General features: G+C 38.6%; 1 protein-coding gene across 1 annotated transcript in view; it reads left to right on the top strand.

Annotated features, from left to right (window-relative positions):
- The first annotated feature begins 3,939 nt into the window (after window positions 1-3,939).
- Window positions 3,940-13,894, top strand: part of marchf9 (membrane-associated ring finger (C3HC4) 9) — a 28,618-nt gene continuing 18,663 nt past the window's right edge. Inside the window, exon 1 of the mRNA XM_056448622.1 lies at window positions 3,940-5,367. Coding sequence (XP_056304597.1) covers window positions 5,023-5,367 — 345 coding nt within the window. The 5' untranslated portion in view covers window positions 3,940-5,022. The remainder of the gene's footprint in view (window positions 5,368-13,894) is intronic.

Below are 13,894 nucleotides of genomic sequence, written 5' to 3'. Positions count from 1 at the left end.
ATCAAATACGTCATTGACAATTATTCTATTATCCAATCAGTTCTTGACCAAACCCCTATATATACCAAAGCTGTCTTACTTGCAGCATCTTACGACTTTAGCATCCCTCCACCACCCCGTCACCTCACCTCTTAAGCATTACAATCCTGGGGGGAGCGTTCTGGGGCTGGGCTAGATACTTCGCTCGAATCCCAATTCCTCTCTGTTTCCTGATAAGAGGAATAACTCGAGTTTGGGTCTCTTCCCTAAACTCAGAGCCCTCTCCCCGGACAGCACGCCAAATACGCTTTATTCTGAAACTATTGCAAGTGTGAACTCGTGAAATTAAATTTCTTGATAGGGCGACACAGTGGCTCAGTGGTTAGTCCTGTCACCTCACAGCAAGAAGGTCTCTGGTTTGAGTGCCGGCTGGGTTAGTTGGTGTTTCTGTGTGGAGTTTGCATGTTCTCCTCATGTTGGTGTGGGTTTCCTCCGGGTGCTCCGGTTTCCCCCACAGTCCAAAGACATGCGCTATGGGTGAATTGAATAAACTAAATTGGCCATAGTGTATGTGTGTGAATGATTGTATATGGGTGTTTCCCAGTACTGGGTTGCAGCTGGAAGGGCATCCACTGCGTAAAACATATGCTGGATAAGTTGGCGGTTCAATCCGCTGTGGCGTCCCTTGATGAATAAAGGGACTAAGCTGAAGGAAAATGAATGTAAATATTTTTTTGTAAAATCAATAAAATTAGATTTTGATTTTAATCGTAAATCATTTATCAAAGTGTTGTGGTATTGTCTTCATCTCTCACACTTTTAGTACTAAATTTGTCAATGATACACTGAATTTTGTTGATAAATATGTACAGTATACTTGCTGACAAGCTATTGCAGCATCACAAAAATAAGTCACTTTTTTTATCTGAAAGTGAGCATTTAAGTCAGGGGTCACCAATCTCGGTCCTGGAGGGCCGGTGTCCTGCAGATTTTAGCTCCAACCCTAATCAAACACACCTGAAAAAGCTAATCAACATCTTACTAGGTATACTTGAAACACCCAGGCAGGTGTGTTGAGGCAAGTTGGAGCTAAACCCTGGAGGGACACCGGCCCTCCAGGACCGAGATTGGTGACCCCTGATTTAAGTAAAAATAATTAAATAATCCAAGTAATATTTTTGTAAACAGAAATTAATCCAAGGCACTCAGAAAATGTGGAAAATGTAAAAAGTCTTTATTCACATGGCTTAATCTTAAAAGAAACCTACGCGTTTCGGCAAGGATCTGCCTTCATCAGGGTACCAGTGATCAGGTGCGTTTAGAGTCTCTTTTGAGTCCTATGGTCGCATGACTCATTCAAACGTCTCAACAACACTCAAATAATTTAACCGACACAGTCAACTATCATCATTAATTCAGCATAGATAGAAGGTGACTTTAAACCATGCACAGACATACAAAAAATATGCTTAAACATGGCATGTACATACATACTTGCGAACACATTTACATGTGCACATACATGTATGGCTCTATCTATGCTGAATTAATGATGATAGTTGACTATGTCGGTTAAATTATTTGAGTGTTGTTGAGACGTTTGAATGAGTCATGTGACCATAGGACTCAAAAGAGACTCTAAACACACCTGATCACTGTTACCCTAATAAAGGCAGATCCTTGCCGAAACGCATAGGTTTCTTTTAAGATTAAGCCATGTGAATAAAGGCTTTTTAAATTTTCCACATTTTCTGAGTGCCTTGGATTAATTTCTGTTCATATTTTAATGAATCCATTGATCAAAGAGCACCGACCAAATATTTGAGTTACCCCTGAGCGCTTTTTGTTTGTTTTTCTGGATTAATATGTTTGTAATTTTGATGTTGTTTTGCTAGAAATAAAAACTAGGTTTCATAAATTATTTGTGCTATTTCTAAGCAATCACTGACTATAACTAAATCCAAAGAAATTCATATAAATTCCACTGATTCCACTGACATTCATACCAACTATTCTCAGGTATTTCCTAGAAATTTCATAAATAATTCATTCATTTTCCTTTGGCTCAGTCCCTTTATTCATCAGGGGGTCGCCACAGTGCCAACAATTCCAGCACATGTTTTACGCGGCGGATGCCATTCCGGCTGCAACCCAGTACTGGGAAACACCCATATACTCTCACATTCACACTACGGCCAATTTAGTTTATACAATTCACCTGTAGCACATGTCTTTGGACTGTGGGGGAAACCGGAGCACCCGGAGGAAACCCACAGGAAGACTGGGAGAATAGGCAAACTCCACACAGAAACGCCAACTGATCCAGCTGGGACTCAAACCAGTGACCTTCTTGCTGTGATGCGACAGTGCTAACCACTGAGCCACCGTGTCGCCCTCATAAAAATATATACTAAATAATAATTATAAATACTATACCATTAGAGGTATTTAGGCTGTTTTTAAAAGAATTTCCGAATTATGTAATTCACAAATATATATATAGGCTATAATATATAAAGGCTATAATAATACAGTATGATAATATGATAAGAATATTAATTTATTTAAAATATTTTAAGACTGTCAATTTAGAACAGAGCAGATATTTTAACAATTGAAATATTATGTTTGTGTGTGTCTATGTGTTGTGGCTTGTATTTTGTTTTATATTTTTTTGTAACTTTGTCCTATGCTGCCTGTCTTGATCAGGACTCCCTGGTAAAAGAGATATTGTATCTCAGTGGGACATTCCTGGTAAAATAATTACATAAATAAATAAATGTATTTGTGCTTTTGAAGTTCATTATGGGACTTTAATCTTTCCTTCAACAACTTTCGATGTTGATAAATTGGAAAAAGTTACTTTTATTGACATTTTTAATAGTATGACGTGATATATTGTCTGGGTTGTTGTTGTTGTGAATTATTGTACAAAAACCTAGCTACTTTTTTTTCTAACTAACTATTGTCTGCTATTTTACGGACATATTTCTCTCTGTTTTATTTTTTATACAAAATATTGTTTCAAAATGTCTATAAAAGTCCTGTTGTTAAACTGAATTTTCAACATCGAAGTCGACAGGACAGAGATAAAAGGTCTCATAATGCAATTCATATGCATAAATAAATAGAGAACACCTGTGAATGACAAAATACTGTTAATTAATGAATATTTTCACAGTGTTTATTCAATTATGGATCATATGGTTTTAGTTTATTAAAATAACAGTTCTTGCACAGTGGGTAAAAATACAGTTTATTCACAAATTACAATCTTAATCTTTAAAAATACATTAGTAAAAACATACATATTTTATAAGTAATATATACTCATATTGATATAATTTAATATCAAATAATAATAATAATAAAGTGTAAATATTATATAAGTTATATAATAAGTAAAATTATATAAGTAATAGCCTATTCATACGTCTTTTAGGCCTATGTTATTTGTGTGTGTGTGTGTTTTAAAGATTAAGATAGGCTTAAGATTGTATTAGGAAATGCGAAATGCAAAAAAATACGCAGATTTTGAAAACACTATAAAGCTTATTATTCGCAGACATGTGAATGTCTATAGCCTATCACTTTACTTTTCTAATGTGATTTTGGTGGCGTTGGTATTGTTATGTGGTGGCTGTTGCACTCACTACAAAGCCTGTATGTCTGTGTTTTATTTGGGTTACTATACTATACTGTAAAGCTTATCATTCACAGATATGCTTCCACTCCGCGTAGCAGAGCTCAAGAGGTATGATGACCCGTAGCCTAAAGCTCGTTTAGATTTCCCGCGTGTTTCTGAAACGTCAGGGACACGTCACGGCGAGCGCTCGATTCAGCACCCTGGACAGCGGTGGCCGTAAAAAAAGCGGCTCGCTCGGAATCTCCCACAGGAGAGCGGAGCGGGAGCGCGCACGGCAGCGTAAATGAATCATTTTGATTGGGCGAGAGCGCGCCTTGGAAACAAGGGCCGTGTGTTGATGCGCACGGCAGAACGTCCATTTCGAGGATGAATCAGAGGGGAGCAGCATCAGCATCAGCATCCCCATCACATTACAACCTACAGCAGCAGCAGCAGCCACTCCGAGCGACCATCACACCCTGAGGAAGAGGAGGAAAACAGGCGAATCCGCGCGCCCTGCCTTTATATCCTTCCTCTTTGGAAGCTCCATCTTCCTTTGAACGTGGCGAGGAGCCATAAGGGCCGAGAGGGGGATGGTGATGAACTTCAAATGGAGACAAGATGCTGGCATTTCCCTCTTCTCTAAAGCCATCATTACTGCTGTTTAATAAAACACCGAGCGGATGCATTCTTCTGGGCTCCGTGTTCGGGACGGGAGGCGGCGCTGGATCATGTCGACGGGAAGATGCACAAGGAAATGATGTGAAAGCTTCGTCATGTTGCCTCTGATGAACAATAAACAAAACTATAGGATCGCACCTGAATACAACTTCCAGCTCTTTTCGGATTATGTTTTTACGCTGATTCTGAACAAGGATCACCGACGATGACTGTATGCGGCCGCGAGCCTCTGAAATGCCATTTTGCATTTTCCTCGTCTCTCCTCCGTGCGACTGTCCAGGATTGGGAGTTTATTATTATGAAAATTACACCTCTTTAAACCTGTAACAATGCACCGTTGGCTATTAATCGCAATACCGTAGGCTTATCATTGCCATCACACCCTGCGATGATCACAACAGCGTCCAGAGAAACAACATCGGCCCTGCCAGCCACATACATGCCATCAGACGGAAAATAACAAGCGCTGAGATTTTCTTTCTGACCAATTACCTTTGGTTTGGACACTTTCCTCAGAGACTTTAGGGTAGCAACTGCATTTCTGAAGGATGAAATATTAATAACAGGCCTAAAGGAATCAATAACAACAACAACAATAATAATGCGTAAAAATATCAATAAATAACGAAACAAGCACCAAACAACAACAATAACCAATACTAATAATATTCATACGTTACTAAAAGTCAAAATAACACGCTTTACTTCAGCCATACGACCTACACATGTAGTCAAAGATGTTCAAGAACCGGATCCGCATGTTTTTTAACGAACTGAAGGTGCTGGTTTTCATGCGATCCGGTTCTCGACGGTCCGACAGTGACGCAGAGCCGAACCGACGCTCCGGCAGCAGCATGAGGGGGCTCGGGATGGGCGGCTGCGGATGGCCGCCTTTCGTGGACTGCTCCAGCCGCGACGACGAGGAGGAATATTACGGCAGCGACCCGAGGCCGAGGAGCCTGGCGTTTGAGGAGAAAGACCCGAAACTGCAGGCGGGCCTGGACGCGGTCAGCCTGACCAGCAGCACCGGCAGCGGCATGAGGACACCCCAGTGTCGGATCTGCTTCCAAGGGCCCGAGCAGGTACCGTGCGTGATTATCCCATTTCAGTCATCACCACTTACAACAAAAGCATGTGTGTGTGTGTGTGTGTGTGTGTGTGTGTGTGTGTGTGTGTGTGTGTGTGTGTGTGTGTGTGTGTGTGTGTTTTAGTCATTTTACTTTTGGTGGCGTGTTGTTATGAGGTGGCTCTTGCACTAACAACAAAGCCTGTGTGTCTGTGCGTTATATTTGGGTTACTATAGTCATTTGACTTTTTTAATAATATCGCCACTCATAAGAAAGCCTTTGTGTTTTATTTGGGTTACTATAAAGTCATTTGACTTTTTTAATGTCATCATCACCACTCTCACAGCAAAGCATGTGTGTCTGTGTGTTTTATTTGGGTTACTACAGCCTAGTCCCTTTACATTTCTAATGTGATTTTGGTGTCGTTGGTTTTGTTATGTGGTGGCTGTTGCGCTTACAACAAAGCCTGTGTGTTTGTGTTTTATTTGGGTTACTATAGTCATTTTACTTTTCTAATGTCATCGCCATCCACAACAAACCCTGTGTGTTTTATTTGGTTGCATAGCCTAGTCATTTGACCTTTTTAACGTCATCACCACAACTCTCAGCTAAGCCTGTGTGTCTTGTGTGTTTATTTGGGTTACTAAAGCCTATCACTTTAATGTGATTTGGGTGGTGTTGGTATTGTTATGTGGTGGCTTTTTCACTTATAACAAAGCCTGTGTGTCTGTGCATTATATTTGGGTTACTATAGTCATTTTACTTCATTCATTCATTTTCTTTTCGAATTAGTCCCTTGATTAATCTGGGGTCACCACAGTGGAATGAACCGCCAGTCATTCTACTATTTTAATATTATCATCTGCACTTTCACAGCAAATCATGTGTATCTGTGTGTTTCATTTTGGGTACTAGGGGAGAGCGGGGTACAACGTAACACTTTTTGGTTTTGGTCAAATAATGAACAAAGTAATTGGGGTTAGACAAACCATATTTTTACCAACAACACACAAGCCTCTCCTACAAATGAGCACTGGTTGTATGATCGCCGGACTTATGGTTTCTGTGCAGTATTGCCAAAGGTGCCAGGAGTAAAAATGTTACTATTTACCCCACCTGTGGGGCAAGTTGTAACAGACAGAGTTAGTTGTAACACATGCTTAAAAAGGCAGGTTTCACACAATTAATTTAAGTTCAGTTTACTTTAAATAATTTATTTCCTCAGTACTTAACTCAATATTTTTTATTCTACATAGCACAGCATGTTTATTTATTTATTTATTTATCTATTGGATAAACACGTTTGGATTCATTTGCATTATTATCCATTATTACACAATGCATTTATTTGCAGTATTAGCAATAATTTATTTTCTATTAAAAACATTTGTATATCTAAAAAGTTCTCAACGTTACACTCAAAATTCAACAATTATTTTGTTAGTTTAATTGGTGTCTAACAGTGTGTGGCTTATTTGTAACACCCTGTTATAACGCCGCTGTGTCGTGTTTTCCTCAAAACTGGCTAGCAGTCACAGTGTTTTTTACATCTTTTAAAATGGTTTAATCTTTTAGCCTAGAAGACAGTGATCACAGTAATATAAGATTTTTCATTCATACTTTCACACATTTAAAAAAAAAAAAAAAATATCGACTATAATAAAAAATACTTCTATGCTGCAAAAATGGTTTCTCCTGTGTTTCTCGTCCAAATTTGACCGAACTTTTTCTAATAATACGCAGGAAGACGTCTGCCGATACTGTGGTGAAAACCTTGGAAGCATGCCATGGTCAACCCTGAGTATACTGTATACCTTCAATTTTACCCCGCGTTACTTTGTGCCCCGCGCTCGCCTATAGTCATTTGACTATTTTTAATAATATCACCACTCACAACAAAGCCTGTGTGTTTTATTTTGGTCACTATATAGTCATTTGACTTTAAATGTCATCATCACCACTCACAACTAAGTCTGTGTGTTTTATTTGGGTCACTATAGCCTAGTCAGTTTACTTTTCTAATGTGATTTTGGTGGCGTTGGTATTGTTATCTGGTGGCTGTTGCGCTTACAACAAAGCCTGTTTGTCTTGTGTTTTTTATTTGGGTCACTACAGCCTTGTCACTTGACATTTCTAATGTGATTTTAGTGGCGTTGGTATTGTTATACGGTGGCTGTTGCACTCACAACAAAGCCTAGATATCTGTATGTTTTATTTGGGTTACTATAGTCATCTATACTATACTATACTATACTATACTATACTATACTATACTATACTATACTATGCTATACTACACTATACTATACTATACTATACTATACTGTACTATACTATACTATACTATACTATACTATACTATACTATACTATACTATACTATACTATACTATACTATACTATACTATACTTTTTGAAGCTGTAGAATTAGCATGGACAGAAGGCACGTGTCCCCACCAATATCCACAGATTATTAAGATGTCCCCACCAATATTTGAATCGCCTCCAAAATAAAATAATGCTTTGTGGACATTTTCCAGTCAGGCTTACTGTGCAAGACTCAGGTGAGACATGGACATCAGCAGCTACATTTCAAAGAAAAGTGTCAGTCACTTAAAGTCAAGTTCGCTACAAATCCACCGTAATAGTAAGCATGGATGTGCAATTGATACAAAATTTGTTTCGATTTTGGCCTCCACGATGATTATGAAAAAACAGCAATGGAGATAAAATTGTGTCATATGCCTCCCCCTTTATAGAAGTCTTCATTCATTCCTTGTCAAAGTAAAATAATGCAAATTTACTTTTGCACCATTAAAAAAATGGATTATGGCTTTAGTTGGTCCAAAGAATGTAACTATGTTTAAATTAAACACTTCACTTATGTTTGTCTATTAAAACCAAAAGAAAAACATTGAAAAGTTTCAAATTTAAACAGCTCGCTTAAATAAAATGAGTGAAAGGGAGTTAGTTGTGTTGTATCTGCACATGCGCAGTTTCAAAACAACAAAGGAAGGAAGATTCAAACCACAACAATCGTTCTCATTATATGCGAATCAAAAGATGAAGATTACTGTACAAATTGAGAAAGCGCACAGAAAGTTTTCCTAATGTGGTCTCACAGGTGAGATCTTTCCCTTTTTATGCATTTATTGAGGCTGTGACAACATTACATTATCTTTATTTAATTAACTTAAGTTCACTAAAATAACCTCTTGGCAAAAAAGAGTTCATTAAAGCCAATATATCATTTTTTGAGTGCACGCTTGATTTAATGTTGTTTTTATTTCTAATTGTATTTGATTTATTTATTAGAGTTTTTTAAAGTGTGAAATAGAGCATGTGCTGTTCTGTTTGCACGCTCCGAGAAGGAAAAGAACATGGACATGTCAAGTCATTTTTTAGCTTAAAGTGCATAAAGGGCAATATTATACGTGCAGAAAAGTGTTCAGATGTCATCACCACTCACAACAAAACATGTAGTGAAAAAAGTGATTCATTGGATTGATTAAATATTGTTAAGGTAAGTGCTTGCAAACAATTAATATGGGCTGAATTTAAACAAACTAAGCTGAACATTACTAAATTAATTTTGTTTGTTCAAATTTCAGCTCATATAAGCTGTTTGCAACCACTTACCCTAAAAATATTTAGTAAAACCAATGAAGAATGCTTTCAGTGTATAGTAATTTTATTTAATATCATCTCCACTTAAAGCCTGCACTGAAAAAAATATTCATTGGATTTACTAATATTTTTAAGGTAAGTTGTTGCAAACAGTTTATATGGGCTAAATTTAAGCAAACTAAGCTGAACATTACTCAACTTAATTTGTTTAAATTTAGACTATAAAAATTGTTTGCAACTACTTACCCCCCAAAAATAGTAAATACAATAATTAATTTTTTCAGTGTATAGGGTTACTATCATCATTTTACTTTTCGAATGTAATTCTGGTGGTGTATTGTTGTGCTGTGGCCGTTGCACATGCTGCTTGTTTTTGTTACTGTAGTGATTTACTACAGCATGCTTCAAAGTACACGTTGCTCATATTGCTTGGCCAGTTTGTCAGTGTACTGACATGAGCACTGAAAGGGGATTAATAATAGACCTACTCATAATACATCACTATATATTTTTTCAATATAATTTTAGTTTTGCAAATAGGTTTTTTTAAGAAGAAAATGCTATTTCAGGGACACTGTGGCATAGTGGTTAGCACTGTCACCTCACAGCAAGAAAGTCGCTGATTCGAGTCCACGCTGGATCAGTTGGCATTTCTGTGTGGAGTTTGCATGTTCTCCCCGTGTTGGCGTGAGTTTCCTCCACAGTCCAAAGACATGCGGTAGAAGTGAATCGCGTATGCTAAAATTGACCATAGAGGATGTGTGTGAATGAGAGTGTATGGGTGTTTACCAGTGATTGGTTGCAGCTGGAAGGGCATCCGCTGTGTAAAACATATTCTGGATAAGTTAGTGGTTCATTCCACTGTGGCGACTCCAGATTGATAAAGGGACTAAGCCGAAAAGAAAATCAATGAAAGAAAATGGGCTGCTGCACATGCTGCTTGTTTTTGTTACTGTAATGATTTACTACTATGCTTCAAAGTACACGTTGTTCATACTGCATGGCCAGACATTGTGTACGGTATACAGAATTGAGCACTGAAATGTTATTAATAATAGACCTTATCATAATACAACAATCCATGTTTGTATTCATTAATTCATTTTTGGCTTAGTCCCTTTATTAATCTGGGGTCAACACAGCGGAATGAACCGCCAACTTATCCAGCACGTTTTACACAGCGGATGCCCTTCCAGCCGCAACCCATCACACACAAACTCTTAGGACAATTTTAGCTTACCCAATTAGCGCATGTCTTTGGACTTGTGGGGAAAACCAGAGCACCCAGAGGAAAGACATGCGGCACAGGTGAATTGGGAAGGCTAAATTGTCTGTAGTGTATGAGTGTGAGTGAGTCTGTATGGATGTTTCCCAGAGATGGGTTGGGCTGGAAGGGCATCTGCTGTGTAAAACATGTGCTGTATAAGTTGGTGGTTCATTCCGCTGTGGTGACCCCGGATTAATAAAGGGACTAAGCTGTAAAGAAAATGAATAATATATATATATATATATATATATATATATATATATATATATATGATGGGTCAAAAACACCATTTAGCATGACAGCCTTTATGATAGCCAGCTAGTTAACGTTAAGTGAACATCACAGCATGTTATGAACCGCGGGTAGCTAACGTTAGTTAACTTAAACTAAACTTAGCGCTTACAGATAGCTCAAACTGCTGTTTTGAGTATTATATCTTGATATGTTTCTTCAAATTCAACGATGAATTTTTTGAAGGCCATTATTTCGCAATCTTTCAGGAGGTAGAGTATGCACTTCATTCTATATGAATTGTCTTTCACTCCGACAAATGCAAACATGGCCTCTAAGTAGGGCCACGGGTGGCCTTTTTCCTCATCGCCACAAAAAGTTGAAAGTGAAGGAGTTGAAGGTGGAATTTCTGGGTTCTCCATGTTGAAAACAAACTGAAGTGCTCTCAATGCAGGCAGGGCAGCGCTGTCTTCTTTGATCATCTGAATTATGATGAGCCAGCTAATTCAAACCTGTGACAGAGCCCTCTGCTGCTCTGGCAGTGATAATGTGGGTTTGGAATGATTCGTAACATTTTTATAATTGTAACGAGTAACGATGCAGCACATGAAAAATCTATAGGAGTAAAAGTATTAAACTCATCGAAAATATGTACAGAAGTAAAAGTAGAAGTAGGAGAAAAAACAATACTCCAGTAGAGTACAGATACAGCCTTTTAGTACTTAAGTGCAGTAGTGAAGTAGTTCTATACATCTCTGACCACAACATAGTGCTGGTTGGCTTGAAAGCAGTCCACCCTCCCAAATTTTTAACACACTCTGAGGTGTGCACGAGCCCATTCAGAGTATGTGTAATGAGCCGATTTTGTGGCTTTGTGTTGATGAGATTAACTTTGGAAAAAACACGATCACAGGATGCATTTGAAATGGAAAAAAGCGAGAACATCAACTCCCCTGTCCTTCTCACCTTCCTTTTCAGCGCTAATTTTAAAAACTTTATTGCTTAAACGTTCGACCTCAACCTGAAAAGTACTGACCAAAGCATGACCGCGCACGGCAGTAATGCAAACTCGTGAGAGAGAGCCATTCTCCACGTTGATTGGCTGAAAAGATGTAACGTATGAGATCGTAACTTCTCGTTCTCCTCACAGACAGTAGACAAAAGATGCAGCTAGATCAATAACTTTAAGCCCTAAGATAACAATAATATTCATTTTAAATGCCATTTCATTCTGAAAATATCGTATATTATAGGATTTTTCCCCCTTATTGATCGTACATTGTACAGAGGTCAAAATTATTGTACAAATACGATAATTATTGTACGTTTGTCAACGCTCATCTAATTCATAAATATTCATTGTTTATCTCTACAATAGGGCATGATATTATGCTAATGCAGAACTACTGTTCTGTTAATCATTGCAAGTATAAAACATGCAAAGTATGACTTAAATTTGCATAAATATCAGAAACTATTAGATGCACGTTTAGCTCACCAGGAACAAAGAGCATTTGCAGCATGTACTGTAGGCTAATAGTAATGCGCTCGCCTTTCGTTGGGTGTAGGTTTGCCATCGTAGGCTGTCGATTTACAGTTTCAATATGCCCACCCAATTAACCTTTCGATTGCTTTTTTATGAGCAGTAGATGTCTCAATGATGATCTATATGGAAATGTACAGATCCTAGTGTGCGTGTGAAAGCCCAGGACAGCCTGAAGCTGATGCATTAGCAATGCAAAGATACTTGTGTGTTCATACAGACCTGCAGACGCTCCCAAAGACTGAAAAACAAGCTTAAGATGATCATGGAATTTAAATAATTGCAAACAGGGAATGGGATCCCACGGGTCATGGACTTTCTGGAATATCGTGGAATTTTAAAAGGTCTATTAAAGACATTATCCAGATATACAGTGCATCTGGAAAGTATTCATACTGTAGCGCTTCACTTTTTCCACATTTGTTTATGTTACAGCCTTATTCTAAAATGGTAAATTTGTAAATTCATAAAAAATAAAAAACCTGAAATATCACAAGTATTCACAGCCTTTGCTCAATACTTTGTTGATGCACCTTTGGCAGCAATTACAGCCTCAAGTCTTTTTGAATATGATGCCACAAGCTTGGCACATCTGTCTTTGGGAATTTTTGCCCATTACTCTTCGCAGTACCTCTCAAGCTCTATCAGGTTGAGAGCCACCATGCTTAACTGTAGGGATGGTATTAGCCTGGTGATGGGCGGTGCCTGGTTTTCTCCAAACGTAGCGCCTGGGATTCACTTCAATTAGTTCAATGTTAAGCTGCGGTCACACTAGGCTTTTCCTCCCATAGACTTCCATTCATACGCACGCGAATGCGTCAGACCGGAAACGCGGGGTCATGCGTCAAGTTTCGCAGGTTGCTGCGGTGCAAAGTTCAAGCTTGGTGAACTCTAACCTGCGAAATCACATCACTTAACTGCATGAGACCAATCGAGGATCAAAACACGACCTCTCTCGACAGAAATTTAAAACATGAAGCAATTGCTTGCTTTTTTAATGTCTAATCATCTTGTTTAATCCCGCCCCTTTTCGCAGCGCCGTACGTCAAAATTTCACACACACAAAGCCCAGTGTGACCATAGCTTAAGTCTCATGAGACCAGAGAATTTTGTTTCTTAAGGTCTGAGAGTCCTTCAGATGCCTTTTGCCAAATTCCAGGCTTCCGTCTGGCCACTCTACCATACAGGGCTGATTGGTGGATTGCTGCACAGATGGTTGTCCCTCTGTAAGGTTCTGCTCTCTCCACAGAAGAACGCTGGAGCTCAGACAGAGTGACCATCGGGTTATTGATCACCTCCCTGACTAAGGCCCTTCTCCCCCGATCACTCAGCTTAGATGACAGGCCAGCCCTAGGAAGGGTCCTGGTGGTTCCAAACATCTTCCACTTACAGATGGAGGCCACTGTGCTCATTGGAACTTTCAGAGCAGCAGAAATTTTTCTGTAACCTTTCCCAGCCTTGTGCCTCGAGACAATCCTGTTGGAGGTCTACAGACAATTCCTTTGTCTTCATGCTTGGTTTGTGCTTTGACATGCACTGTCAACCCTGGGACCTTATATAGACAGGTGTATGCCTTTTCAAATCATGTCCAATCAACTGAATTTACCACAGGTGAACTCCAATTAAGCTGCTGAAACATCTTAAGAATGATCAGTGGAAACAGAATGTACCTGAGCTCAATTTAGAGCTTCACGGCAAAGTCTGCGAATACTTATGTAAATGTTATTTTTCAGCTTTTTTATTTTTAGTAAATTTTCAACAATTAAAAAAAAACTTTCACATTGTCATTATGGGGTATTGTGTGTTGGATTTTGAGGAAATGAATGAATCCATTTTGGAATAAGGCTGTAACATAAAAAATGTGGAAAAATGTGG

Source organism: Danio aesculapii, chromosome 23, assembly GCF_903798145.1.
Source record: "Danio aesculapii chromosome 23, fDanAes4.1, whole genome shotgun sequence".
In the NCBI taxonomy this organism is placed as follows: Eukaryota; Metazoa; Chordata; class Actinopteri; order Cypriniformes; family Danionidae; genus Danio; species Danio aesculapii.
Note: the sequence above shows the minus strand (reverse complement) of the source record. Positions and strands in the feature narration are given on the sequence as shown.